Here is a 27,593-nt window from a genome sequence, read left to right on the forward strand (position 1 = left end):
ATGGCCGAATTACAGATTCAGTCATAAAAAGCCAGATCTCCAAACTCAACAAAGACAGGCTACAAGCATACGTCTGTGGTCCCCCTGGATTCATAGACGACATGGAGATGTATTGCATGAAGGCGGGCCTGGACTCAAAGCAAATCCTTTATGAAAAATGGTGGTAAAGTTTACCACTCATATCATTATAAGCAGTCGTGGGCTTGATTTAACATGGGCATGGTTGCAATGGTCTATATCATTTGGCTTGAGAGTATTTCCATTACTTTACAACAATGAGTCCATACCAATTGGTTTGTTTGTTTGTTTGTTGCTTTAGGTCTCTTCCAACACAATTGAGGTTATATGAGAGACCGCTGAAACAAAAAAAAAAACAAGCAATCTAACAAAAATAGTACAAATGTAAATCAAAATCATAACCTAAAGATATCATAAGCTAAATTATAAATAACCAAGAACAAACAGGCAGAAGATTTACAGAAAACAAAATATCCCCTGTCAAAAATACAATCACAAACCAAAGAAGCAGGATAGGCTAGTAAAGAGAAGAAGAAACGACATCACTATCGGATCGCAAACCCATGCGAACATCATAGGTATATGATTCAAGGGTGATGCTCCCATCCAACCACCCGCCATACCAATTGGGGTTATCAGACCTGCAAATCGTCTCGGTGAACACAACAATAGGAAATCAAAGTGAATTACCCCCCATTGTTTATCTTAACTGGATGTGCAGACCTTTTACGTTTTATCGCGTGTGTGTATCTGGGTGGGGGTCTTTTAACCTCCATTTGTGGGTAGGGAGGTTACTGTTGTTGTCTTCTACCCCCCCCCCCCCCCTGTAATATTTGCTTTTCCAGGTTTATTTCTGTCTTTGTCTTGGAATTGGAATATTACTTGGTTTTGTCCTGACCCTGATCGGAGTCCTTGGTTGAGGAGGAAACAGTCTACCTTGGGTTATGAGCAAGCATCTAAGGAAAATTAAGACAAGAGAAATACTAAGGCAATTTTGTTCACTTGAACGACTAGCCGATTTTTACCAAGACTGCGTCAGGTTAACTGATTTTAGATAAGAAAAACAATCTGATTGGTCACATTTAGGGATAATAATAGAAACAGCAAATTTTGACCTCCCTGACCCAATGGCCACGTCTCATCTTATTGCTTTTAGATGTTTAAGGTGCTGAGGTCAATTCAGCACCAACAAAATCCCACTAAAAGAATACCTGCATTCCACAACGCCAGGAAATACTGGGTTTCCTCAAATCGCCTCTTAACAACAGGACATGGAAGAACTGCATCAAATATGTGCAGATGGAAACTTGGGAACAGTGATGCCTGCCCGAAATGTCAGGCAGCGATCACATCGTCCTCCACTTTCCAGTAACTAAACTTAAACTAAAGATGGATATGAAACAGTTCTTAGGGCGGAAAAAAGACTTTCGAAGCTGGGTTGACGAAATGAATTTGGAGGGGTCGCCATATGCTACAACTACTACTAACACCGATAAAAAGGGAAAATGATTGGGGAAAAAGTTGTAGCTCTGAAGTTAAAAGCACCAACGAAAAAGTCAGGCAAAGAGGACTAGTTAAAATGGTGAACTGAGGATTCCACATCAATTTAATCAATGTGCCTATTTTGATATAACCTAAAAGTCTCATCCATGCACAAGCAAATGATCCTGTTATAAAGGATACGCTCAAATGTTCACAGAGTAGGTACAATAAAGTAAAAACTAAAAACGGTAATAGTACATAAAGAGAGATAAAATTTACAAGGAAAAAAATCTCTCACTCAAAACAAGGAACTTAGTATTTGACTACTTCCCTCTCAGCTGTGGATCACCAATAGGACAAACAAAAAAAACTGAACAATCTTAATCCAGAACAAAGACGGAGATTGCTTTTTGTTTGTTTTTAAGGGTTTTACGGCGCTTGCAACACATTAAGGTCATATCAGCGCCAGTAGAAAGGAAGAAAATGGGATAGTAAAAAGTTCTAGAATTACAATTAAAGCACAAAAGAAAAGGTAAGACAAAGAGGAATTGGTTCAAATAGGGAACAGATGTAGATTCCAAGAACACACCGTCAAAGTACTTAGTTTGAGATCACCTAAAAGTCTCATCCAGACACAAGCACAAGCACAGGTCCCAACTAAGAGGAACACACTAAAATGTTTACCAATCATATAATATAATATGTAAACTAAACATAATGCATTGCATAACAGAGAGATGATTTACAAGGAAAAAAATATCATCTCCCAAAACTATAACTATACATTCGACTGTTTCCCTCCCAGCCAAGGAACTCCGCCCAGGACCAGGACAAAACTAAGTAATCTCATTCCAAAACAATGACAGGAAACAATTGGAAAACGGTTATGGGGGGAATAGAAGACACAGCATGTACCTCCCTGCCCACTATGGGAGGTCAGGATCCCACCCAGAAAGACGGAGAGTGAATGGGAAAACAGATATAACGGGATAGAAGACCTAAGCAATAGTGACCTCTCCGCCCACTATGGGAAATCAGAAGACTCCACCCAGGTCCCCTCTCATTGAGTAAATTGTGTCATGATGTAAATAAAAACAAAATAAATTGTAAAGACTGACAATCTGTACATATGATTTTATTCAACAGACACATGACACGAGTGTGAATGTAGTACTATAACATTAAAATGAACATCAGTAACATCATGGGCATTTACACTAACTCAAATATCAATGGAAAAATGGAATAGAACCTTCAATTCAATACACCAAGTTTTACGATGTGGATGGTTTGGATTTCCCCTTTATCAGAAAAAAAAAAACAAAAACAAAATGAGTAAGACACTGAGGCTGAATGTGAGACAAAAAGTTGGCATTGTTGAGGCTTGACAACATCTCATCTCACATTCATAGTGTTTGGTGACAATGGGGAATCCAAAAAAAAACATCCACATTATATGTCTTTGGGAATTAGCCAGTTAACTGTCGTACTCTGGAAAAACACGTATTTAAACATTTAGCCAGAAAACTTGTCTTTCAAATATCGATAGATTTAAATGACCCCCGTTTTGGCAAAATCTCTTTGAGAATTGTTGCCAAAATGAAGTCCAAGATGAAGGTCATTTAAATCAATCGAGAGTTTTCTGGCCAAATTGTTTCATACATGTCCAGAGTACGGCAGTTAACTGGGTAAATTGAAGCATCCATTCTAATTTTCATTGTTATTTGCTGCTTCATACTTCAAGCAGCAACATTTACACTAAACCAAATATGCAAACCATGAGATGCATTATCATTGCGTTTGGTTGAAATTAAAAACAATTCAATTAGGTAAGGAAAAGCCAAGACATAGCACGCAACTTTTCCATGATTGTTGCAACAGTTACAAACTCTTTATAAGAAATCAACACTCATAGTAAGCTATGACACCATAGATCTGAATGAAAAATAGAGAAAAATCATTTCATATCTAGAGAACAATAGTATTTCAGAAATCTATCAACTTCATATAATAAACCTGGAAATATTGAAAAATTATTTGACAAATCTGGCTTCATATCATGCTTTTAAAAAAAATCTTTCCCATTGTCTTGACATCTGAATATAGAACAATATCGTAACTGGATTAGGAATCGCAATTTCCTTAAAATCCTATATTGTTTACATACATTTTCCTTATAATGAAATGATGTGTATATACACTGTACAAATTAAAATAGTTGCCTCTATCATACAACTATTCGTAGCCCCACAAATGCAAGTTAAGTCCAAGCAAAAATAAATCGAAAAAAAAAAAAAAAAGTGTGAGTAAAAATGAGATTAAGATAAACAGTCTATTTTGTGACAATGAGGTCAGAAGTCAGATTGTCAATTGGCATTTATAATTTATGCGCATTTCATTCATAAACAATAATTGAGTATCCCAATTCCATTTTTGTTTGTTGTGTTCGTGTTTAAGTAAATCCCATTCTTTCGCTTAAATGTTTTCACAATTAATTCAGATCATCTGATCTTATAGGAGTAAAAACAAAAAGGTTAAGAAAACCCATACAAAGATAATTAAGAAAAATGACGTGGTGAATGAAGACCCTATTATACACCTGGGTGGGAAAAAAGTGGAAAGGATAAAGAGTGAGGGAACCAGTCTGAATTAGAAAGAAGAAATTTATCATACAAGATATGTCACCCAGCAGCTCAAGATGGTACTATGTCAGGATGAACATAGTCGTAATAAGCGAATTACAAGTTAAAATGATCAGAAATCTGATATTTTAGTCTTTTGCACTTTACACATCAGTGTTCATTCTCCTCAATAAAACATAAACTTGATCTACGTTTCACATTTTTACAATTACAAATCCAACTTCCAGCACATCAGTCATTCTGACACAAGACCATTTCAAGGCCATAGATTACATGAATAGGAGAACCTATGTGAGGGTAACAAAGACCGTACTAGAGTGCTGGGCAATATTTTACATCAACAATTTGCTTTTTTTTGGTTTTCTACAAGACATAATCCAATTCATATCGCATGTATTGATTCTTGGCATCATTGGGTATACGAGGATAGGAAGGGATCATTCCATCTTGGGCACCAATATACACAGTGTTGTAAACCTTCCAATACACATCACGGACTTTACGCGCAGGATGGAACAGACCCTGAAAAAAAGGCAACAACAAAACAAATAAGACATATTTCAATAAAAATACTATTCAGAGATAGAATGTTGATATGTGACTGATCAAGAAATGTTACTCTTTACAGTGCTTTTCTGACAACACAGTGTCAATGAAGTATACTTGAGTCACTTCAAGCTAAAATCAGGCAACAAGATGCAAAACAAAACAAACAAAAAAAAACAAAAGAGATTTTAGCCCAAGTTTTTTGGCAATGAAAACAAGCATAACACAATGGTTATTTTGAGAGCAAATACGACATGATATGAATGCACATTTCTGATTATATTATTGTAAACCTCCCTTTGAACATTTATAATGGAAAAGGTGGTAAAGGACTATATATTATTGTTATTATTATTATTATTAAAAACAGAAATACTTTTTTAAAATGAGAAGCATAGCTCATAATAATTAATTTAAATAAAAACAAACCTGACCATTATCCTGCTGCTTATTTGATTAAAAAAAAAGAACCAATGACTGTCTTACCTGCAAAGTATATTGGAATATCTTGGAGGGTCCTATGGCCATTCTAAGCCCTTCAATAGCGCCCATGAAAGCCTGTACAACGTGGGGTGAATTCTCGAAGATGTTTGGCCACACATAGTTGAGAAGGTGGACGAGGGCATCTTCACAGCCAAATCCACACACTCCAAGGGCCATGTGTTGAATGGCTGCCATGGCTGTCTGACGATGGACAAGATCTCTGTGGGAGATGAAGACATGAAAATAAAATTAATAATGCAGTTTTGTTTTTTTTCCTCTAAATTCCAATATCTAAAATTAACAGCTATCAGTTTCATCAAAATGTGCTTCATTTTTTTTTCTTTTCTTTGTAAGTACCATGGCACACCAGCCAAAAGGATTGAAAAATAAAATGATGATAGATCTTTTAAAACAATCAAACACATATTGAAATCTTTAAAAAGCCTAGGATATTTTAAAGTTAATTCCCGAATAATTTACATCTTATAAAACAATATTTTTTGCTATGATGTAGAATGAAGATGAAAGAGGTTGACTTTAAGATCTGTTTCATGCCCACTTGTTAAAAGTCAAAATCGCGCTACAATAGTATAGTTTAAAACATGATTTCATTAACAAACATAACCCTATAATTTTTTTTAATTATTAGTATTATTTCTATTTGAGCACTGCAATTATGTAGACATTATGTTAAAATCAAACCAACCTGTCCATAAGAGCATCTTCTAGTAGAGGGGCCACAGGATAGATATAATCCTTTCCCATCTCTCCAATGTATTCAAACATAAAGGACAAGGATTTGAGTACACCATTCTGTACATTCAATTCAGGTACTCTGTACTCGTTCATCAAGGCGGGCAACACTGTGAATGGGGAACAGGTCTCAGCCACAATGGCGATGGCTACTGTTGTGCACACACGATTCTGACGCTCCTGAACCTTCAAGTTGTTTAGTAGTGTAGCTAAAACATCATGAGGTCTACGAAACAGAAAATATGGAAAGGAAAGAACTCATTACAAAGTCATTTTAGGGTATGTTTTTGTTTTTGTTTTTAAGGGTTTTACGGCGCTTGCAACACATTTAGGTTATATCAGCGCCAGTAAAAAGGAAGAAAATGGTATAGTAAAAAGTTCTAGAATTACAATTAAAGCACCCAAGAAAAAGTAAGACAAAGGGGAACTGAGAACAAATAGGAATCAGATGTAGATTCCAAGAGCATACCACCAATGTACTTAGTTTGAAATCACCTACAAGTCTCATCCAGACACAAGCACAAAATCCAACAAAGAGGAACACACTCAAATGCTTACATTATACATTCAAAATAAAAATAATAATACATAACAGAGAGATGATTTACAAGGAAAAAAATATCATCTCCCATAACAATAACTATGCATTTGACTGTTTCCCTCCCAGCTAGGATCCCACCAGTGCCAGGACAAAACCAAGTAATCTCATTCCAAGACAAAGACAGAAAGCATGTTGGAAAACAGATATAACGGGATAGAAGACGGTGTGTACCTCCCTGCCCACTATGGGAGGTCAGGATCCCCACCCAGCATTTTAGGGTATCAAACTGAATGAAATAACTTGATTTTATAATCATTTAAGGCAGTAAACAGTTATGACCACCCAAAAAAAAACCCCTATACTAAATTACAAATGATTTGTATAAGGCTTACAATAGCTCAGTTGGTAGAGCTCTTGTTTCACCACTGCGTGGAATCAGCGCTATTTCAGTTGGAACTCCCAAGGGACCAATAACCCTTCCTGCTCGCTACCTGCATGAGGTCATTGGAGTTCAACTGGTATCAGGCAGTGCCGTGTCCAATGGGGGCAATTATGGATATTTATGGTCTTGTCAGTATAGCGGGAAAACAATAACAGACTCTTTCACTTCATTATTTTGATTTGAAAAATCAGTTGTCTTTCTAAACATCAATGAACATTTGACATTCTTGTGGTTAATAGTTTTCTTTGAATATCACAAATTGTTGATCTAATTTTAAGTGCTTGTAAATTATGGTGCACTTAAATAAAAAAATTGTCATTCAAAACTCAGCGGCAGTATCTCAAGAATTTTAATAAATATAAAAAGTACATATATGCATCTATGTTCCTGTGCAATATTATCATATTGGCAGTTGATTTTCTTGATTTATTCATGGTTTAGTAAGTTCTGTATATTGTTTTTACCAATTCCGTTCCTCTCAAACAGTTGTGTTGATCATAACAGTGAACTGATATGATTTATGTCTTTATGTGGTAAAATAACTCATAAAGATAATATTTTATTGTCCAGTAAAGACTAAAAACCAATATTGTGTATGATGTCAATATCTCAATTTACTATCAATCTGCCTATAAAGTATGACTTCTATACAAGAAAAAAATCAATCACAACAAGGTTACTGGACATGCTACAAATATTGCAGTAACAATCATCAATTACAACTAACACTAACCACTGGTACTGTTAAATTAGATGATTTGCTCAAACAGACGGACATAGTATGTGGACAAAAGAGGATTCAAAATTATGAGGGCATATAGTTTATTCCAATTAGTAACCTTTTTCTCCTTATTGACCAACTACATTCAAAACGAACACACTGTCGATACAGGTTATATATAATCATCTCCTTTCCTTCAAGAATACACACTTAGTCATTGTCTTATAAAGTCATCTGATTTACCATTGAACTCCAGTCAGTCAAATTTAGAGATAAAACAACTGAATAACAACCAGAGTCAAATCAGTATAACACCACAGGCATACCACAGCAAGATCATTTATTTAATTTTTGGGATATCACTGCCATATATATCTGGACGCTTCAGTCTATAAAAAGTTAACACATTCACTTATGCACAAAAGGAGAACTTGACCTTACATTATATTACTTATTCAACATGCAAGAATACCCTAAACATTGACACCTATATGACACTATAAAGTCGGCATTTCCTGAGACAACCACACAAAAGCAGTACCGTATACATCTTCAAACTATAATGCCTAACAGTCATAAAAAAAAACAAATTTGACTTGAATCGTAAGGGATTTAAGTATAGAAAAAAGTTATCAAGCCATTAAAAAGTTGGCTTTCAAATGTGCCCAAAACTCATAATATTTAAATCAGTTAAATGCTTAAAAAATAATATTAGTATTATTTTCGTCTAATGGTTTATATTTTATTCCTAAACTGATATTTGGACATAATTCATGGCATGGAATACTATGGGAGAGAAAATAAGGATCTCACCAAGTCATGCCAAATATGAAATTTACAATAAAAAATTCATATCTTTTAAGGTTTTACTGCCCGGACAACAAAACTTGGCATGTGTCAAGATCATCAATTTTACTTTATAATGATGCTTGTTTCAATCATTTTCTGCCGCTGGGAATTAAATTATTGATATGCAAATTACAACAAATTAATTTCATTGATAGCTCAAAAACCACTAAATTGACACCTCTCTTATGAGCAGTCTTAAGAGGATACATTATTATCAACCATGGCATATGATGAAAGAAACCTTTGCTTTGCTTGTGGTGAGGGAACAATTTTCATATTTGTGTTAGCAACTGAGCAATACCATGAAATATTGCAACAATTAATTACCATCAGCGGCATCACAGATTCCCCCTGACCGCTACCTGTTACACCCATGGGCTGACCCCACTAATAAGGTCAGGTTGACCTAGCACTGAAATACCGCTCAGAGGGGAAAATGCCACGCAGTGTCACAAGCAAAGAGACCAAGATCGATCCCAGTTGCAATCGATATATTTTTTTCTGATCCCCTGTCTACCCAGCAGTGAATGGGTAGCTGGGTCTGTTAGATCTGACGAACAGTACTTTGCGATAGACTAGTGTCCTATCCAAAGGGTGGCAAGCAATTGCTATTGTCCGTTTCACGCTATAGAAAACTGGATAGCCTCCGGCTCCATGGTCCTGTGGCCCTGAATGGCTTTCTTTTTTTACAACTTGAGTTGAGAGAGGAAAAGATAGGTCTAGATCATGCTTATCAAACAAAAAAATCGTTGAGATTTGGATAGAATAAAAATAAATCAACTATCATACAAAAGCAATCAATGATATATCAAATTCTCAGTAATTCAATTTCTGACACTCATCAGGTTGAGACATAAATTCTTACCCAATAGCTTTGGCAATATATCCGAAGGTGTTGACTGTAGCTCTTCGAATAGCTTTTTTGTGAGCCTTCAACAATTCAAGCAGTTCAAAACAGATTCTCATCCATTCTCTCGCTGAGACAAATTCAGGACCTCTGTCAGCAATACGACCGACCAGATCAATACAGTTCTCCTGTACTTTCTCATGTCTGAAGGGAAATAAAAAGAAAAGATTCTTGGAAATTTAGGAAACGGAATTTTATAAAGTTAGTTGAAATATCCATGGATATTTTCTTGGCTGACAATCGTTTTTCATCTTATTTCTTTTGGATATTGAATAAGGTCCTAAAGAAATAAATGAATGGATACTCAATAAATAACAAAAGCAGTACAGTAAAAGAAAATTTGCAAAACAAAACTTCGTACTTTGATGATTTAAAAAAAATAAAAGCATCAAGTCAGTCTGATATGAAGAAGAAGAAAAAAAAGATACATGAAAAATTCCTAAAAGATTGGTTATCCTTTTCTTTTTTTAAAAATGAGTTGGAAAAAGGGGTGTTAATTATTTGAGTAAGTTGTTAAAAAAAAAAAAAGGAGAAGAAAAGAAAAGAAAAGAAAAGAATAAAATAAAATAAAGAAAGATAGAAAAGAAAAGAGAGGAAAACGTAAAAGAAAAGAAGAGATTCTGTATCAAACTCTTGAAAAGGACAAAAGAAATATTGATGAAAAATATTAAAGCTTTGAATGAAAAGGATAAAATGGAAATCTTTCATCTTGATTTAATAATCAGTATTGCCCAAAATACCTGTTTTTCAAAATGGGGGTCAATCTGGGAAGGAGATCCTTGATTGGAGGCGTCATCTTGGTCATTCCTATCACATTGACAATACTCTTCAGGGCTCCCAGGATTGAACCCAGTACCTCTGGGTATTCCTCTCCCAAGTATTCATACAACACAATACCAAGATGACCCATCAATTTTTCCTAAATAAAAGAGCAGTTTAAGAGATATGAGTTATATTACGTTCCTTTACCTCAACAAGTAAGTACAAGAAGAATTATTATATATGCATGCCAGCCAAATGTTAATACAACTTTTAAACTATAAAATTTTAAAAAAATTTATTAATCTTTTCATTAAAATATAAAATGTTTAAATAGAAGATCATAATTAATATTGTGTGGTAAACCAGGGATGATTAGAAATTATTGGTTATAAAAAACCGATCCACTGTTCATAACCATCCTTTGGGTGTAGTGAATATTTAATTCTCCTCTGGACAACACATAGCCTTGGTAAGTATTTGCGCAAATAATTTTACATTAGTTTTGCATTCAAACAGACACGGGTCAGCACAGAGTTGAGTCCTTAATAAAAGTCTCTTTAGTAAAGTTTACTCACATTCTCTCATTGCACTCAGGTGTAAAATTAGTTCCTAGCCGGTAACAGCATGATCATCGTTCAGAAAAAAAGTTGTATAAGCACCCGACAAACATCGTGTCTCCTACACATTAAAGGTTGCTGTTGACTGGAGACCCCTTTTAAAATGCTTTGAGCACGTTTAGTGGATATTGCCATATACAAAAGCTGTTTATAATTTCTGGCATAGGCTCATATATGGATTTTAAAAAAAACATTGAAGGGGATGTCTAACCTCTTGGCAGGTCTTCATGACTATGGCGATCCTAGAAATAAGATCAGCAGCTTGTTGTCGCACTTTGGCTGATTTGTTGTTGAGACGCCAGAGGATGGTACCGCACATCTGAGGTAGGTAAGGCTTCACTCTCTTACTCAAGGCATTCACTACAGTGCCAAATCCGTTCAACATCACCACATCCTGTCAATAGACAAAATAATAGATTACATTCAATCTTTATTTATTTATTTATTATTTTTTTGTTTTCATTCAAATGCTTGGATTAATTAATTAATCAAAAAATCAATTAGGTTTCACATCGCATGCATAGCAATTTTAAAATCATTTGTCATTAGGAACTTGATGTCAGGTTCAGCTTAATGAGATGGAATGAAGCTTAAAATATACAACTAATATTTTGTAATAGCTAAGGTAAAACATTAACTTAAATATAGAATAATAGACTGCAATTTCCAAATTTTAAAAAATATTCAAATCAATGTTATCATTTACAAAAATACAAAAGAAAAGAAAAAAAAAAAAATTTAATCAAAAATTGACAATAACAGACTAAACTATTCTATACCTCTGTGGTCTGTTCTTGGAAAGCATAGAGGATACCGTCAATCAACTGTTCTTCCAGCCTTGAGTCAATGTCCGCTGCTCCAAGGTTGGACATGATCTTTTCTATTGTTTCCATCACCATCTTCCTGTACTGTTCAGCTTCATCCTTCAGGTCATCCACCACACGACCAATGATTTCAGCTGCTCCTACTTTGTTAGCAATTTCTACTGTTGTGTCAACCAACTGAAACGAGGAAAGATATATGAATATTGTAAAAAAGAAAAACAAAACTATGTTTGCTTTTTAGAATTTTAATGTGCTTGAAACTCTAAAAACCATATAGGTGCTGTAAAAAGAAAGATGAGAAAGTGAAAGTCAAATCATTATAGCTCTTAACTCTCTCGCAAGTTCATATAAATGGAAAATTGAACAAATTTGTCCTAAAATCAATAATGAGTTCAAGAGAGTTCAATTTAGTTGTGCTCAGAAACATCCTACTAAGTCTATGAAAAGGGAAATGGTTCAAACAGGGAACAAAAGTATATGTGTCTAAGACAACCTTAAAAGTTCCAACCATACACAAGTACATGATATTCACTTTGGCAGACACACTCAATACTCTTTCAATGACATCTTCATATAACAAAGATTTGATTTACAAAGAGAGAAAAAAAAAAAAATCTCCAAAAGCATTAAGAAACGCATATTTGACTTTATCTGATTCGTGCAAAAAGTTTTAGCATAGTATTATTAACCATTCATAAAACATCATCAAAGATGCAGTAAAAAAAGAAAGCCATTTTCTCTGAACTAGATAAAAAGAGAAATTTGGAAGAATACACTTTATATATTATATCCTACTGTACCTGAAAAAACTATATCTACATGATGACTATTATTTACCTGTCGATAATTTCTCCTGTCCAGGGCCATTCTCTGGTTCCAGAAATTTTTGAAGAAAGGTGGCAAAATCTCATCCTTGATATATTGTGATTCCACACCATCAGTGGCACAACACTGTTTCACTACCTTTAAATCAGATATTAAATACATTAATCATTCCATTCCATGTGACAAATTCATCAAACCTTTTTTAAAAAAAATCCGACATCACTAACAATACTCATATAGATGCGCTTGGCTAAGAAGCTCATAACATTGCCATCCGGAAGTATAACGCACCAACACACAAAACTGTGTGTATCCATGAACGTTTATAGTCAGGTAAATACAGTTCAGTGAGCATTACTCATAAACGCGGATGGCAAAAAACAATAACAAAGACCTGAGTGACGTCATCTTCGAACTATCTATAGAAAGATGCATTCAAGTGGTGTCAAATATTCAACATGAACAATTTTTAAGTAACCAACATCAAAGTACATATAAACTGATTTAACATTAACATCTAAAATAGGAAAAGAAAAGTAACAGTATGAATAAATATTTTATAATACTGAAGCAAATGAAAAATAAATGTCAATTTAAAACAAGCAACTACAAAAAAAAAAAAAAAAATATATATATATATATATATATATATATATATATATATATATAAGAGAGAGAGAGAGAGAGAGAGAGAGAGAGAGAGAGAGAGAGGGAGAGAGAGAGAGAGAGAGAGAGAGAGAGAGAGAGAGAGGGGGGGGGGGGGGGGGGAGAGAGACAGAAAAGGAAGGGGGGGGGGGGGGGGGGGGGAGAAAACATACCTTGAGTACAATCTTTTTCATTTCTTCATCAGGAGACTGGAATTCCCTGATAAGAATCAACATGACTTCCCTAGTATAGTAATTAGCGTACTCAGGGTCCATCAAGGGGATCAGGTATCCAATGGCTTTCAAAAACGCAGCAAGACCCTGTAAAGTGAAATATTATAAATAAACAACTTTTTGGTTTAAGTAGCAAAGAGTCATAGAGTAAAGTGCACTGGGCAAAGTGAATCTTGTGTAAATGCATTTTTAAAATGTTTAATTTAATTTTAAAATCTGAAAAAAATGTGTATGAAAATGCGCCAGACAAAGCAAAGAGAAACATACAAGGAAAATTTTTTTTAAATGTCCCAAAAATATATATCTGCTTCGACTGGGGGCCTTGGGACTTAGAATGATTTTTTGGGTTTTGTTTTCTCTGCGTCATCTGGTACTGTTTCATACACTTTTTTCAGATCTTTATTTTACAGCAATGCCTGATCCCTCATTTGTCAAAATATTAATGTGTATTTCACTGAATGAGGAAAATACATTCAAATTAATTTTAAAATTTCAATGACAAAATCAGACCAAAAAAGGAATTTAAATCATTGGAAAGTTAATTTATCTGTAAAATGAATAAAAACCCCACCTTTCCTTTATGCTGTCTGATACCTTTCCACAAGGGTTTGAGGACACTGTCAAAGGATTCGATACCATAGGGAGTAGCAGCTTCTGCTAAAGCAGCCAAAGCCAGGGCAGTGATGGTTCTTACTTTCTGTTGTTCATCGACTAGACCTGAGGAGTGACATTGTAAACATTAAAGAAATTTAATGTTTGAAAGACAAAACAATAAACAATATCCCCAAGTGATGATTTTTATCACAAATCAGAAACTTGATCAACCAGCAATAAGGAATACATACTTGGATCTTTTAGAGATAATTGAAAAAATATTTTTAAAACATTTACTTTTACTTTAATGTGGATGAAATCTTTCATTATTACATTATTGGTCAGGCAGGACTATGCAATGACTTCTTTAGATTTGAAAATACAAAAAGCAATTAAAAAAAAATAAAACCCAGCCTCACCATGTTCAATAATCTCCACCAAGCTCTTGAGATGAGGCAGGATGGCGCAGCCCATCAAGATGGAAATCTGTTGGACAATCTTGATTCCTGTATGTCTGGCCTGCCATGACTTCTTACTCTTACACACTGCTTTCAGGAAGGGGAGAAGGGAAGGAATACCCAAGGCAGATGCCACCACGGCAAAGGCCCTGGCTGTTGTGTTACGGACATACTCATCCATGTTGTCTATGTCAGGACGCATAGTAGCAATCATGGTGGCCAAACCAGCAGCCTGAGAAAGGAAACATAGCATGGATTCTATTAGGAATGATCAACTTTTTCCATGATTGACTGATATGTTTTGTTTTTGTTTTTAAGGGTTTTACGGCACTTGCAACACATTTAGGTTATATCAGCGCTAGTTAAAAGGAAGAAAATGGGATAGTAGAAAGTTCTAGAATTACAATTAAAGCACCCAAGAGAAAGGAAGACAAAGGGGAACTGGGAACAAAAGGGATCAGATGTAGATTCCAAGAGCATACCATCAATGTACTTAATCTGGGATCACCTATGTCTCACCGAGACACAAGTTAAAGACCCAACAAAGAGGAATACACTCAAATGCTTACATTTCATTATACATTAAAAATAACAAATATAATAATAAATAACAGAGAGATGATTTACAAAGAAAAAAATATCTCCCAAAACAATAACTAGGCATTTGACTGTTTCTCTCTCAGTAAGGCCAACATGCCGGGGCCAGGACAAAACTAAGTAATCTCATTCCAAGACAAAGACAGAAAGCAAGTTGGAAAACAGATATAGGGGGATAGAAGACACAGTAAGTACCTCCCTGCCCACTATGGGAGGTCAGGAACCCCACCCAGTAATTGACTGATAGAAACTAATTTCTTTCTAAATGTAAAAGAATTTTTATTTAATTACCTAACCCTTGAATAAGGACAGATAACACATTTGTATCATTGACATTTAATGGACCTTGTAATGCAGGGAATTTAGAAACCTTAAAACATTTATCAGTTAAAATGAAAAAAAATAACATTAAAATTATTAGATTCTTTAAAGACCAAAAAAAAAACAAACAAAAATAGTGATTCTCCCAACCCCCATAAAACACACACACACACACAACAGCTTTTACAACTCACTTTAGCCAAGTTAGAGATGATTTCTCTTCCCTCAACTCTTGCATAATAGTCCTCATCAATCAACAGAGGTTCAATAACCACCAAGATTTTGTGCACGTAAGGTCTGACCAAGTCATCCAATTTGTACAGAATCCTGTCAATGACTTTCACCAGTAGATGGCGCTCCTGATCCTCAAGTGTAGGGGACATAAGTAAAGGTAAGATCTGGTTGAACAAGGGCCCTGCCCCAAATTCCCTGGCTTTGTCAGTCATCTGTCGCAAGGCAGCCTGTTGAATGAAAAACAATAGCGGATTAACGATGAATAAAATTACTGACATGTCTCCAAATGACAAGGAGAAAATCTTGTTACTACAACAATAGCAAGGAATCTTATAATGGTAACACTTTTGGGCATTCTGAAGAATCATTAAAATATAAATTCTACTTTAAGAGAGAACACTATTCTGCTTATTTTTGATAACAAACCATCAAAATGTTACCTTTCTCATTGGAGGTGTGCCGTTTTTAATCTTCAGCAAAAGCTTCATGATCTTTCTTTCTTTCTGTTCTTCAGGTGACAAGGTCTCTTCATCCACATCAACCTTGGTAGATTAAATGATAAAATTAGATGATTTATAAATATAATTATGAACGACCATAAATATGTCACTAGTAAATTTTAACCAACCATTGGTTACTTGCCATACTTAAATAAAAAAAATTAGAAAACCACAAAAAAATTCCAGAAATTATTTTAAAATATATAACAACTTTTAAGAAGCTTTGATTTAATAAAACAAAAACACATACATATAATGATTTAAGTATTATGATTAACTTGAACTTACCAATAATTTGTCAAAGTATTGCATGTCGTCTGGTTTCATCATGGGAAGGTTTCCCTTAGGCTGCATGTCCACAACCATCTCCTTGCTACTTTTGTTATCTGGAGTCTGCATGCGAAAACCCATGGGAGTCCCTGCCATAGGTGTCGGTGTGGCTAGAAGTTTACGACCAGGAGTGCGGATTGGGACATAACTAGCTGGGGGTGGAAGAACCTGATGAAAAAAAAAAACCAACTCAATTCTTAGTATCATATTTGATCTTAAAGGATATTTCAACAGATACAAATTGAATTATATGGACCTAAATAATAAATGCATATACAACTATTTTGTGTGGCTTTGTGGTTTAGTAGCATGTCACTGGAATTGCAACCTGTAGATTAAAGGTCCTAATTGCGCTGTGAGCAGCAGAAAGTTGAACCCTCTGTTGTTTAAAAGAAATTAAAGTGGCACTTTGCTGGCTGTCATTCTACATGTTCACAGTTGCTGCTTGCTTGGGACCCTTGTGAAGTGCTTAAATCTCAGTGGATATTGCACTAAATACAAAAAAAAGATTCTTCATCAATTGTAAGCAACACTTAGAGAAATTCAGATGGAATTTCCAAGTCATATTCAAGCAGGCCACCAGCAGGCTAATATTTATTACCCAACTACAAACGAGAAGATAAATATGTTTGTATAGCTTGGAGAAACCTAAAAACTTGAAAAAAAAAATGATTAAAAAAAATTAATCAAGAAATCTCTATTATATTTTTTTCCATAATCCCCCCCCCCCCCCCCCCCCAAAAGAATATGGTCAAATCTAATCCCCACTAACCTATAAATAAATAGTGTAAATGGACACAATACCTTATATCCTGGAGGGAACATGGACTCTAAATCATCATCTGTCAATGGTCGATTTCGCTCATCAATTTCCCTCTGCCATGAGAAAGCTTGAATCTGTTCAGGAGTCATGGACATCAGATGGCCGGGAGTTGGGGTGGCCATAGCCATGGCTTTGGAGCCTGTTGGAGTCACACCACTAGGGGTCATGCTTGGGGTCATTCCTCCGGGAGTCATACCGCTTGGGGTCATTGATGGAGTCATAGCACCTGGTGTCATGCTGGGTGTCATGGCAGAGGGTGTGGCTGCTGGTGTTTCATCCCAACGTGACCGACGTTTACTGGCTCCTGGAGTAGGTGTGCTCTCTATCAAATCCCCTCTATCTGTTTTAGGAGTCTCTGCCCATCCACTGCCATGTCCAGGGGTTTCTATTGCCAAAGTATGGAGATAAATTTTAAATAAAAATATGCAAGATCAACATCCATCATGGTCAAATGTTTTCCTCTTATCGGATAGAAATGTCTGCTCCTATGCTTAAATTAAGGTGAAGCCTTTAAAAAAAACTATTCCTACTTAATCCTGTATTTAATTTAAATCAAAATATGGAATCTGCAAATAATGACATTTACAGCTACGAAAGAAATTTTCATTTTAAAACACGAATACAGATTAACACTTGTTCAATAGTGTCACAAATCCTGAATATAATTAAAACTGAGACTAAACATTTTAGTAAATATTTTAAGAAGGAAAGCACCTCTTTCAGTCTTGGGAGTCTCATCCCATCTGTTCTTTCTGGCACTGGGAGTGGCTCTGTGTCCTGGAGTTGCATCTTCTCTGCCAGGTGTAGCAGCTCCTGGAGTGGCATGTCCTGGTGTTGCATCCCAGGCTCTGGCACTCGGTGTAGCACCTGGAGTTTCTGATCCTGGTTAATAAAACAAATGATTTTAGTAAATAAAACTACATTAAGCAATGTAAAAGCAATGTCATACCAGACATTTCAGTACCAGGAAAAAAAGGAACATCACGTTAGAGCAGTCAGGTGGGCTAATTTGAACAGAGAACTCAAGTAAATTATAAGAGTAAACTACTATCTGTCTCCTCTTAGACAACTTAAAGTCCACATATCAAGTACAATCAATGACCTATTAAAAAGAAATGATTTAAAAGAAAGAAATAGCTCCTACCGTCCAAAATCATTTTTTAAAAATAAATAAATGACAGTAATATAAAAAATTTTAATGAATAAATTTCACATTAAAAAAATAAATATATAAAAGAGAAGAAAAAAAGAAAGAGAAATTACAGCTTTCCTCTCTGCAACCGCCTCACATTTCCATTTTGAGAACCTACTCAAAGTGCACTTTTATACAGTTCAGTAAAATAGAAATAATTACATGCATCGTGAAATTTCAATTACAATAATAATAATAATACTTTATTGCATCCGAAAAAGGACATTGTTTTGTACTTTTTATTTACATATTAAAATAGATATTAAGGTCAATCAAGATTTAGATCACAATTGAAGACTTTTTCCACAAGTCAATGGAATGAGATAATCCATCTTCAAAAAATCAAATAGACTCAATTGAGCGTCTCTCGGGCTTGGACACAATTGGAAAATAAGTAACAATGAAAAATGGATGAAATTTTGAAATATGTCATGAACTCTTTAAACTTTGGAAACGACTCCAAATCATAGTTGGATTGACTTGACTATTCTTATGGATTTAAAAGACTGAGCTATGATGAAACTTCCAAGTCAGTTATGATATTTGTATCCTGAAAACAAACTGAATGACACTATTAACTAAAATTTGATTTTTCACCTTTGGGTCTCCCTGGAGTTTCATCCCAGCGACTGTTAGATGGAGTGGCTGCTTCTGCTGCATCCCAAGATGAAGATTTCTTTTTAGCAGGAGCCTCCTCTCCTCCTGCCTGATCCCAGCGTCTTCGTTTTGAGGCCTGCTTTTGTTGTGCATCTGATCCATTTACTGATTTCAAATCTCCTGCTTTGGCTTTTTCTTGCATTTGCTGTCGCAATCCAGCCTTTCAAAGAAAAAAATAAATTTTTAAAATCAATATTCTTAAGACAAAATATTGGCAGATTTTACTGTAAAAATGACTAGATATTGCTCTGTAGTAATGAGGAGCATGAACCAAGTTACTAAACCGGATCCATGACCTATTCAAAGTGTAGCACTCATGAATTTTATTCAGTTACTTGAGATGAAAAATGAAAAAGTGACTTCATCCCATCAATGAATTCCATATGTTCCAAAAACCAGAATAATTCGATAAATTTCATCACTGTACTCATAAGTGTTTGGCTTCCACTTTGACATGAAAAATCTTGGTCTACACTTGAATTGAGATAATGACAAATCAGGACTTCTTTTTACGTTCATCTGCTATATAAATCTTTACTAAAGCCATGCCCTGAGTCATTGAAGCATAAAGTCGTGGGTGAGGAATATTGACGATAATAACATCAGTAGCAGTAGAAATAATAATAATAATAATAATAATAATAATAATAATAATAATAATAATAATAATAATAATAATAATAATAATAATAATAATAATAGAACCACTGGCAAATTCACAAGTCATCCAGCATGACTACTACTTTATATAAAACAAGTTTATGATCTATCTCCGCAATATAAAATCATGGTCCTTCGATCATGAGAGATTGGATAGCCATTGCTTTCTCTTTGACGCCCCCATCATTGACGGTTTAAAAAGGCATTATAATTCTTTAAAATAGAAAATATCACGAAGTGTGTACTAACCTGTTCTTTGATGAGTGCCCTCTCAGCCATAACATCTTGGTACGTTCTTCCAATGTGATTGACATCAGGAGTTTTACCACCTAAAATGACATAAGCAAAAAGAAGTCACGACAGGGTCGTGACAAAATTGGTAAATGAGAAAGATGTAAGGTTCATAATAAAATATGTCTCTATGATCTTTAGAAACAGATGAGAGGCAATTGATTTCTTTTGAGTTTGTAATAATTGCTTCCCCACAATCTCAATCTGGTTTTATGTCATGGCGAGTCAAATGCTGAAAAGTGAATTTGAAATGTCAAATATCAATTTTACTTAGAAGCAATATGCCTTTGCTTTACGAAAAGGTGGCTTCTTGAATGCAAAATAGAAAATAATAAAAACAAATAAAAAATTAACAAACAAATTTTTATACCATAAATCTAAAAATGTTCCTTTTATTTTCTCTAACCAGATATATCTCATCTTTATTACTAAAAGAGGAGTAGTATCTATCTATGTAATATGTAATCATTTATATAAAGTGCAGAATCCACAAAGTGCCCTGAGGCACTACAAAAACAATGACGATAGAGAAAACAAATACTATTACTATTCAAAATCCTGCCTCAATAGGAATGTTTTCAAAAGTTTCGTAAAATTACTGAGCACAGGGGTGTCTTTGATTTCTTTTTCTAATTTGTTCCTTACTTTTGGGAGCCTGACAGAGAAATATTTTCAGCTAGAGATAGTTTACATATGGGAACATTAATCAGTTGCTCATTTTGAGCTCGGAGTATTCTAGCATGTGTATACAATTCAAGAAGCCCAGATAAGATGCAACTTGAGCCGAGATTCAGGTTTTCAGAGTCTGGGTCACATCGCTGCTACTGTTGTTCTGGGTCTTGGTGACTAAGATGTCATGTCATGTTAGGATGAAATCCCAACCCCTCAGATAAGCGATAAAAATCAATTTTCAGCATTTGGATCATTCTAACGTAAAACCAGATTGAAGCAAAGGACCTTAATCCATCTCAAAGTGGGAGCAAGTCTTTGCCTCTATCTGTTAAAAATAAAGAAAAAAAATTTGAAGGACAGGTGGCAATAAAGTGAAAAATGAGTTGAAACCAACCCAGACAAACCAACCAAAATGTTTCTTTACTTTAAAATATTTTTCGACAAGATATGGATTGGTTTTCAATATTCAAAGTAAAATTATTTACTGAACATGGTGGCCAAATTCCATAATAAAATTAAATGATGACACTAAAAAAATAAATGAGGAAAAAAAGAGACCAATTATTATGGTTGGTTGTTCTGTAGTTTGAAGATTGAATGCAATTGATAAAATGAAAGAGAGAGAAGAAATAAACCAGTGAGAGGGACAGAGTAAATGACCAAAAAGTTTGGATAGCTGTATCAGTTTTAAAAAAAAAAATTAAAAAATCAAACAAAAAATAAGATGAAGCCACAAGCCCTCCAATAAATTGAAAACCATTATTGTCACCAGACTAATTAAGTGGTAACAATAATGATCAATGCAATGCACAAAGCCCGGGGGATACTGAGACTTTTACTCCAAATTTTCAATGCCATCCACAAGTTATTTGTTTTGAATAATTTATTTTTAGAATAAAACAATATGCAACTACCACACGTTGGTTTTAAAGGAAAGTATGGGAACATTTTTGCCAGAGCTTTGTAGCATGCAAGATGATGACCTTACCCATACGTACACAAATTCTTTGTTGTCAAAGATCGCTTGGCACATCTATCTGTAAACTATGGTGTGGCAGACCTAAAATAAGCCTTTTCATTAGTGGTAAGTGACACAGAATGAGGTAACGCTAAGGCCTAAATGATCACGATCATGGTATCAGTCGCACTTCTTTAATTGCTCAGACTAATTGTTATATTTCACTTTAGAATCCATTATCTAAATAAAGATATCAAATAACGTAATCATTTAAATATATCAAAATTTATCTTTTACAATTGTATGAATTTATCTTGAATCTTTAAAAAAAAAGTAATCATTTACATTTAACTGGATTAAATTAAGATATAATCATTAAATTCCAACAACACACTTTCATTCACTCAGATTTAAGATCTATAGTTGAAACCCGAACCATCGAGCTATGCTGAACTTTTCAGAAGATCGGTCTGTCTCCACAGCGTTAGACCATAGCTAAAAAAGGGAAATGATTGATTGAATTAGGTGACTGGTTTTTAGTAAGCATATTGGTACATAAAGAAGAAGACACAAGACAGGACATTCTGCAATTACACAATCATTTTATGTAAACCCACCCAAAAAATTGATATGCAAATGTTTTTTTAAAAATCCATTACAGAAAACAAACCCGACAAAAATTCACAGCACAAGCATTACAATCACATATAAAGTTCACTAATTGTAATTATAGCCGTTAATAAATCATCACTATATATTTTTGGTATTTGATACTTGCAGTCATGATGTGATCAGGCACAAATTATGTGAGAGCTGAAAATTAATTCCCTATTTTATGGGGAAAACTCATAATTTCAATATTTAAACTACTCACGTTAGGGTTTTATCAATGATATTTCCAAACATTATAATCATCAGGAAAATAAAAGACAAAGAAAAAAGATGATGATTCACATTGCAATTGATTTGGTTCACCAGAGTAAAAGAAATATAAGATATCAAATTAAAATGAAGATCTAACTAGCCATAGTTGTTGACTAGAGCTTTTGTGACAATTATCTTTATCAAGATTTTAACACAAAATAGCTGATTAAAATTCTACCCAATAAATTAAAGAAGAAAACAGAAGAAAATAAAACATAACAAAACAACTTAAAATGACATACCGTCAGCGAAAGGATCATATCTGGTTGGAGAAATGATCATATTACGACGTTTGGCCCTGTAGTCATCTTCTCTGTCGGCAATCTTTGGAATCCTGTGCTCTGCCATTGGATCAAAGTCCTGGCAAAATACAAACAACACAACTGGTGAAATAACGACCTTCTGTGTACCTTAATTACATATATTAATTTTAATGAAAAAGAATATGCAACATACAATATTGGGTTCTTGGAAACATAGAAAAAATAAATAACCATGTCTGTGACTGCATAGTGTCAAATAGCTCTCTGTTGTCAGGCGATGTTAGCATTACAAACAAATTCTGGAGATGTATGGTATTTTCTGTGTAATTGGCTCAAACTAAAAAATTGACATTAAATAACAAACACTGTTAAGAGGATGGAGCCCTAACTTATTGAAGACAAACTGTGATTTACAGTACTTGCTGGATTCTAGCCCACTCTTTGGGAGAAGCTAAAATGCATGCTAGAATTGGAGTATGCCGGAATCTAATGCTCATGAGAGGAAACAACTAATTATATAGATAAAATTCTGTCACCCAGCGTGCTGTATTGCAAAGGGTGCCGAAATTCAGCAAACGAGAATTTGGCGAGTACTGTATTGATTGGTAATAATGATTAAAAAAATAGCTTGATCTATGGCATAATCTTAGAGCCATAAAGGGACATGCCAGTCTCATTCTAACTTGGAATTTTTTTTCCATTTTTGAAAAATTGGAATCTTTACTAATAAACTGAAAGGACAGAGTACCTTAACTGACAGTCAGTAAGAATTGTTTCCATAGAATACTATTTTTTTAAAAACCCTCCAGTAACAAAAAACAAAACAATACCTTGTCATTTGAGGCTTCATGAAGAAGATTAAGAGGTGCTGTATAACTTGATTTCTTGTTATATACAGCTCCAACATCATCGTCATCCTGAAATTATTCAGATAAAATCATTTGAAATTGGTGTTACAATGTCTACATTAAAACCTTTAAGAACATTAGAATCCTTGAAGTTCTGTTGGGAGAATGGGAAATAAATAATAAAACATTATACCTCTGAGGTTAACATGACATTGTGATGTGACACAAATGCTCCATTAATGAAAAGAATGCATCTTTGATACATCCAGCAGAATCAATTCTAATCCCTAGATTTTACAATCTCACCTTGTTTATTAAAAGAAATGCACCCAGATCTAAATTTATTTAAAACCCATTCTCTAGGCGTTGTTGCCAGCGTTCAAGACACTATATTATGCGCAAAGTCTCCATTCGTAAATGAAACAAAAATATTTTCACAAATTTAACCAAAAATGCATTTTACTAAAATCAGACCCTTCCCATCCCCAACCAAAAAAACAAACACAACAAACTCTGGTTAAAAACGTTTTTGCTATATATTTGGCCTGGCTGATGAGTCAACCTTTCACATGTTCAACAACAACAAAAAAGTGGCTAAAAATAGGTACGGCAAACCCTCTATCGAGTCATGGCTTTATGGGCAAACCGAGAATTTCAACTCAAATCGTCACTCTCTATTTCAGTCCGTCAAATAAAACGTGTAAAGTTTGGTATCAAATTAAATCTCAAATCTTCATCTTTTAAAAAATGTTTATGCTTTTTTCATAGGATTTGCCGTTATTTCATGGCTTTGAGTTGAAGAGGAGAAGTAAACTCCGATTTTGAAACCGGCGCTCCGCTACTCGAACATTGTAACTGACGGTCTTCTTTTCTTGATTGTTTTTGTTTTTAAGGGTTTTACGGCGCTTGCAACACATTAAGGTCATATCAGCGCCAGTAAAAAGGAAGAAAATGGGATAGTAAAAAGTTATAGAATTACAATTAAAGCACAAAAGAAAAGGTAAGACAAAGGGGAATTGGTTCAAATAGGGAACAGGTGTAGATTCCAAGAGCACACTGTCAAAGTACTTAGTTTGAGATCACCTAAAAATCTCATCCAAACACAAGCACAGGTCCCAACTAAGAGGAATACACTCAAATGTTTACCAATCCTATAATATAATATGTAAACTAAACATAATACAATGCATAACAGAGAGATGATTTACAAGGAAAAAAATATCATCTCCCAAAACTATAACTATACATTCGACTATATCCCTCCCAGCTAAGGAACTCCGGCAAGGATCAGGACAAAACCAAGTAATCTCATTCCAAGACAATGACAGGAAACAATTGAAAAGCAGGTACAGGGGAATAGAAGACACAGTAAGTACCTCCCTACCCACTATGGGAGGTCTTCTTTTCTCTCCGCTCGGCTGATCGCGTCAGCGCTATTAATAGTTACGTCAATGGCTGCATCAGAAAGAAAATTGAACAAGCTTTCATTCGATACCAGATTCGAATTTTTATGATTTTTTTCAAAGTTTGAAGTTTCAAGTTAAAAACTTTAAATTGATAAAAAAATTAAGAAAAATTTGAAAATTTGGACGATTCTGGTATCAAAAGAAAGTCTCAGCTTTAAAATGATGTATACAAAAGCAAGATTTATAGCTTTGCGTTCACCAGCCAACTGAAAACGAAACTACAACTTCAACATTTGCCGTATTTACTTCACTCATACGCCGGCTCAGGCAAGGGGCACAATCGCTGATATTTCGTAACTTTGTGTTGAAATTGACAATTTTGGCTTTGTCAGCTACTTTGGGGGCAAATTATTTCTTTTTACTTAGAGTTGAGCTCAGGAAAAAAAAATACACATATTGTTTATAAAAAGATGTGAATTGTTAGAAAGTTACAGCAGTCTGGCTTGAATATTTATGAAAATACGGCATTTTGAAAACGGACAAAAAGGTTGCTATCAAAGCAGCCCATATTTGGGCGATTTTCTACAAATTTCGAAATAACATATCTTTTAAAATTTTTAGCCAATTTTAATAATTTTTATATCATTTTAATCAGGAAAAAAAGTTCTACCTATTGAATGCAACACTTAAAGACAACAATTATATAATCTAAATTTGGGTTTTCCGTACCTACTAAAAATCGTAACCATATTGATTTTCTAAAATAATAATTTTAATAGATGCCTTAGAATTAGCATAAATAAAAAACTTACGTCCATATCATCATTAGCAGCAATTGATGTGACATAGCCGCCTTCATAGCGTGTCCCGCCATAAATGTCTGTATCATAATGTCCCTCAGCACCAAGTCCAACTAGTCGCTCTTCAGGTTCTGCTGGTGCAACTAACTTTTGTTTTTCTGCTTGTAAGTTGCGAACAGCATCTTCGATTTCTAAAAACAGGTAAAAAGAGACAAAAATGTTAGGGGTGTTTTATGAAGAATTAATTGCAAAAGAGTAAAACTAATACAATGCATAAGACATTCATATACAAATATGATTGGACCATTGGATGTCTCATCAGTTTTTTTTTCCTATTTTTAAAAATTAAAAAGGCTCAAGAGATAGATTAACAGACAGGCTAGATCATTGCATCGATTGATAGAGACGGCGACAGAGAGGGGGGAGAGGAGGGGAGTGAGTGAGAGAGAGAGAGAGTGTGAGTGAGAGAGAGAGATAGGATAGAGAGAGAAAGAGAGACTGAGAAAATTAAAGGAGATAGTGAGTGGATTAATTAATTGCAGTAAGAATCGCAGTGTTGTGTCATACTAGACGGTCTATGTCTGAATCAAAATCTATAGACTCGGAGGAATATTAGGATAGGACCTTGGTCTAGTGACTAGGACTAGGACTAAGAGTAAGAGTGTAGGAGAGTAGGAGTAGGAGTGGAGGAGTAGGCGGGGAGAGGGGGGAGTGGATCAATTCAAAATTGTGTATCCTCTTTCTCAGCTTCTGGTACTTGAATGTTATTTGTGTATGCACGACCGGAAAAAAATGCTGTAGTGAGTCTTGAACATGCAAGTTAAAGATGCTTATTATTTTATTTGTGCGATTCTTGTGAATCACACCTTGCCCTTGCTTGCTATTCCAATTCCAAGTTTGAAATTGAAATGAAATTGTGAACAATTTCAATCACAAATGGTTTCTCAGCTAACATCTGCTTTAGTTCTAGATTAGCCTTATCGTGATTTCTTTAAAGAGGACAATACATTCCATGAGAAAACAAGCTTATGGAGGAGAACGACAGTTCAGTGTAGCCAGCAGTCAGTACTCTAACTCTACAGGTCAGCAGGCCAAGGCAAAATACAGGACAATATAATGCTATGATTTGAGGTTGAGGGTGTTTGTTTTCAGTGGACAGTAGAGACCATAGTCATTGCAAGTTTATGGGAGAATTCGACAAATTAAATCACAATTCATAAACTAGTCGAATTGACCCAAAACAGAAACAAAAACAAACTTTGTTTTTACCTGCGTGCGTTCGCGCAGCCATTTTTGTTGTAATAAAATTCAAGATGGCAGCATCAAAAACATCGAAACAACGATTATTGCCAGATAATATGTTAAGCTAGTAGCTAAACATAATCTAAGGGTGAAAAAGTGGGTTGTAGAAAAAGAAGTAGAAGACTATTGAGGTAATATAATATTATATCAGTCTTTCATACAAAGCCATTATCAATGAAACCACCACAAACACCATCATCTACATCATCGCCACCACCACCATCATCATCATCATCATCATCATCATCATCATCAGCATCATCATCGGGTAGGGACTGCACACAAGGCGAGCCTTTGTAAGTTATGTCTATTAATAAATATATATATTCCTCATGTCTCCATTTATTGAGTGTTCTTTTTGTGACATAGACCGGTCTCATTACAATTTAGACTTATGGTGATACTAAGTTGCTAGAAGCTATGGACTGTAAAAAGTAATAAACAAAAATGAATATAACAGCTTCATAAAAAGA

General features: G+C 34.6%; 2 protein-coding genes across 5 annotated transcripts in view; one reads left to right on the top strand and one right to left on the bottom strand.

Annotated features, from left to right (window-relative positions):
* The window catches only part of LOC144965795 (oxidoreductase NAD-binding domain-containing protein 1-like), a 29,607-nt gene extending 25,807 nt beyond the window's left edge, over window positions 1-3,800 (top strand). For 2 of the 3 annotated variants that reach the window (XM_078901516.1, XM_078901517.1), the window contains one exon: window positions 1-290. In XM_078901516.1, coding sequence (XP_078757642.1) covers window positions 1-167 — 167 coding nt within the window. In that variant the 3' untranslated portion in view covers window positions 168-290. The other variant, XM_078901515.1, reaches the window with a different exon arrangement.
* Window positions 2,620-27,165, bottom strand: LOC144965794 (splicing factor 3B subunit 1-like). Of its 2 annotated transcripts, XM_078901513.1 has the most exons (22): window positions 27,088-27,165; window positions 25,831-26,009; window positions 23,595-23,681; window positions 22,744-22,861; window positions 19,906-19,985; window positions 18,937-19,156; window positions 17,862-18,029; window positions 17,129-17,532; window positions 16,283-16,492; window positions 15,935-16,036; window positions 15,455-15,721; window positions 14,304-14,574; window positions 13,862-14,007; window positions 13,231-13,377; window positions 12,425-12,550; window positions 11,543-11,764; window positions 10,975-11,157; window positions 10,125-10,303; window positions 9,343-9,528; window positions 5,878-6,150; window positions 5,175-5,391; window positions 2,620-4,664 (listed from the first exon to the last, which is right to left on the bottom strand). In XM_078901513.1, exons 1-22 carry the CDS (start codon window positions 27,107-27,109, stop codon window positions 4,506-4,508), a joined length of 3,966 nt encoding a protein of 1,321 aa, XP_078757639.1. In that variant the 5' UTR covers window positions 27,110-27,165; the 3' UTR covers window positions 2,620-4,505. The 2 variants fall into 2 exon arrangements, with proteins under 2 accessions (XP_078757639.1, XP_078757640.1); XM_078901514.1 differs by lacking the exons at window positions 22,744-22,861; window positions 23,595-23,681; window positions 25,831-26,009; window positions 27,088-27,165 and adding an exon at window positions 21,618-22,406.
* Between the last annotated feature and the right edge of the window lie 428 nt (window positions 27,166-27,593).

The sequence above is a fragment of the Berghia stephanieae genome, chromosome 2, assembly GCF_034508935.2.
Source record: "Berghia stephanieae isolate SIO BIC M18660-M18661 chromosome 2, UCSD_Bste_1.3, whole genome shotgun sequence".
Taxonomy (NCBI): Eukaryota; Metazoa; Mollusca; class Gastropoda; order Nudibranchia; family Aeolidiidae; genus Berghia; species Berghia stephanieae.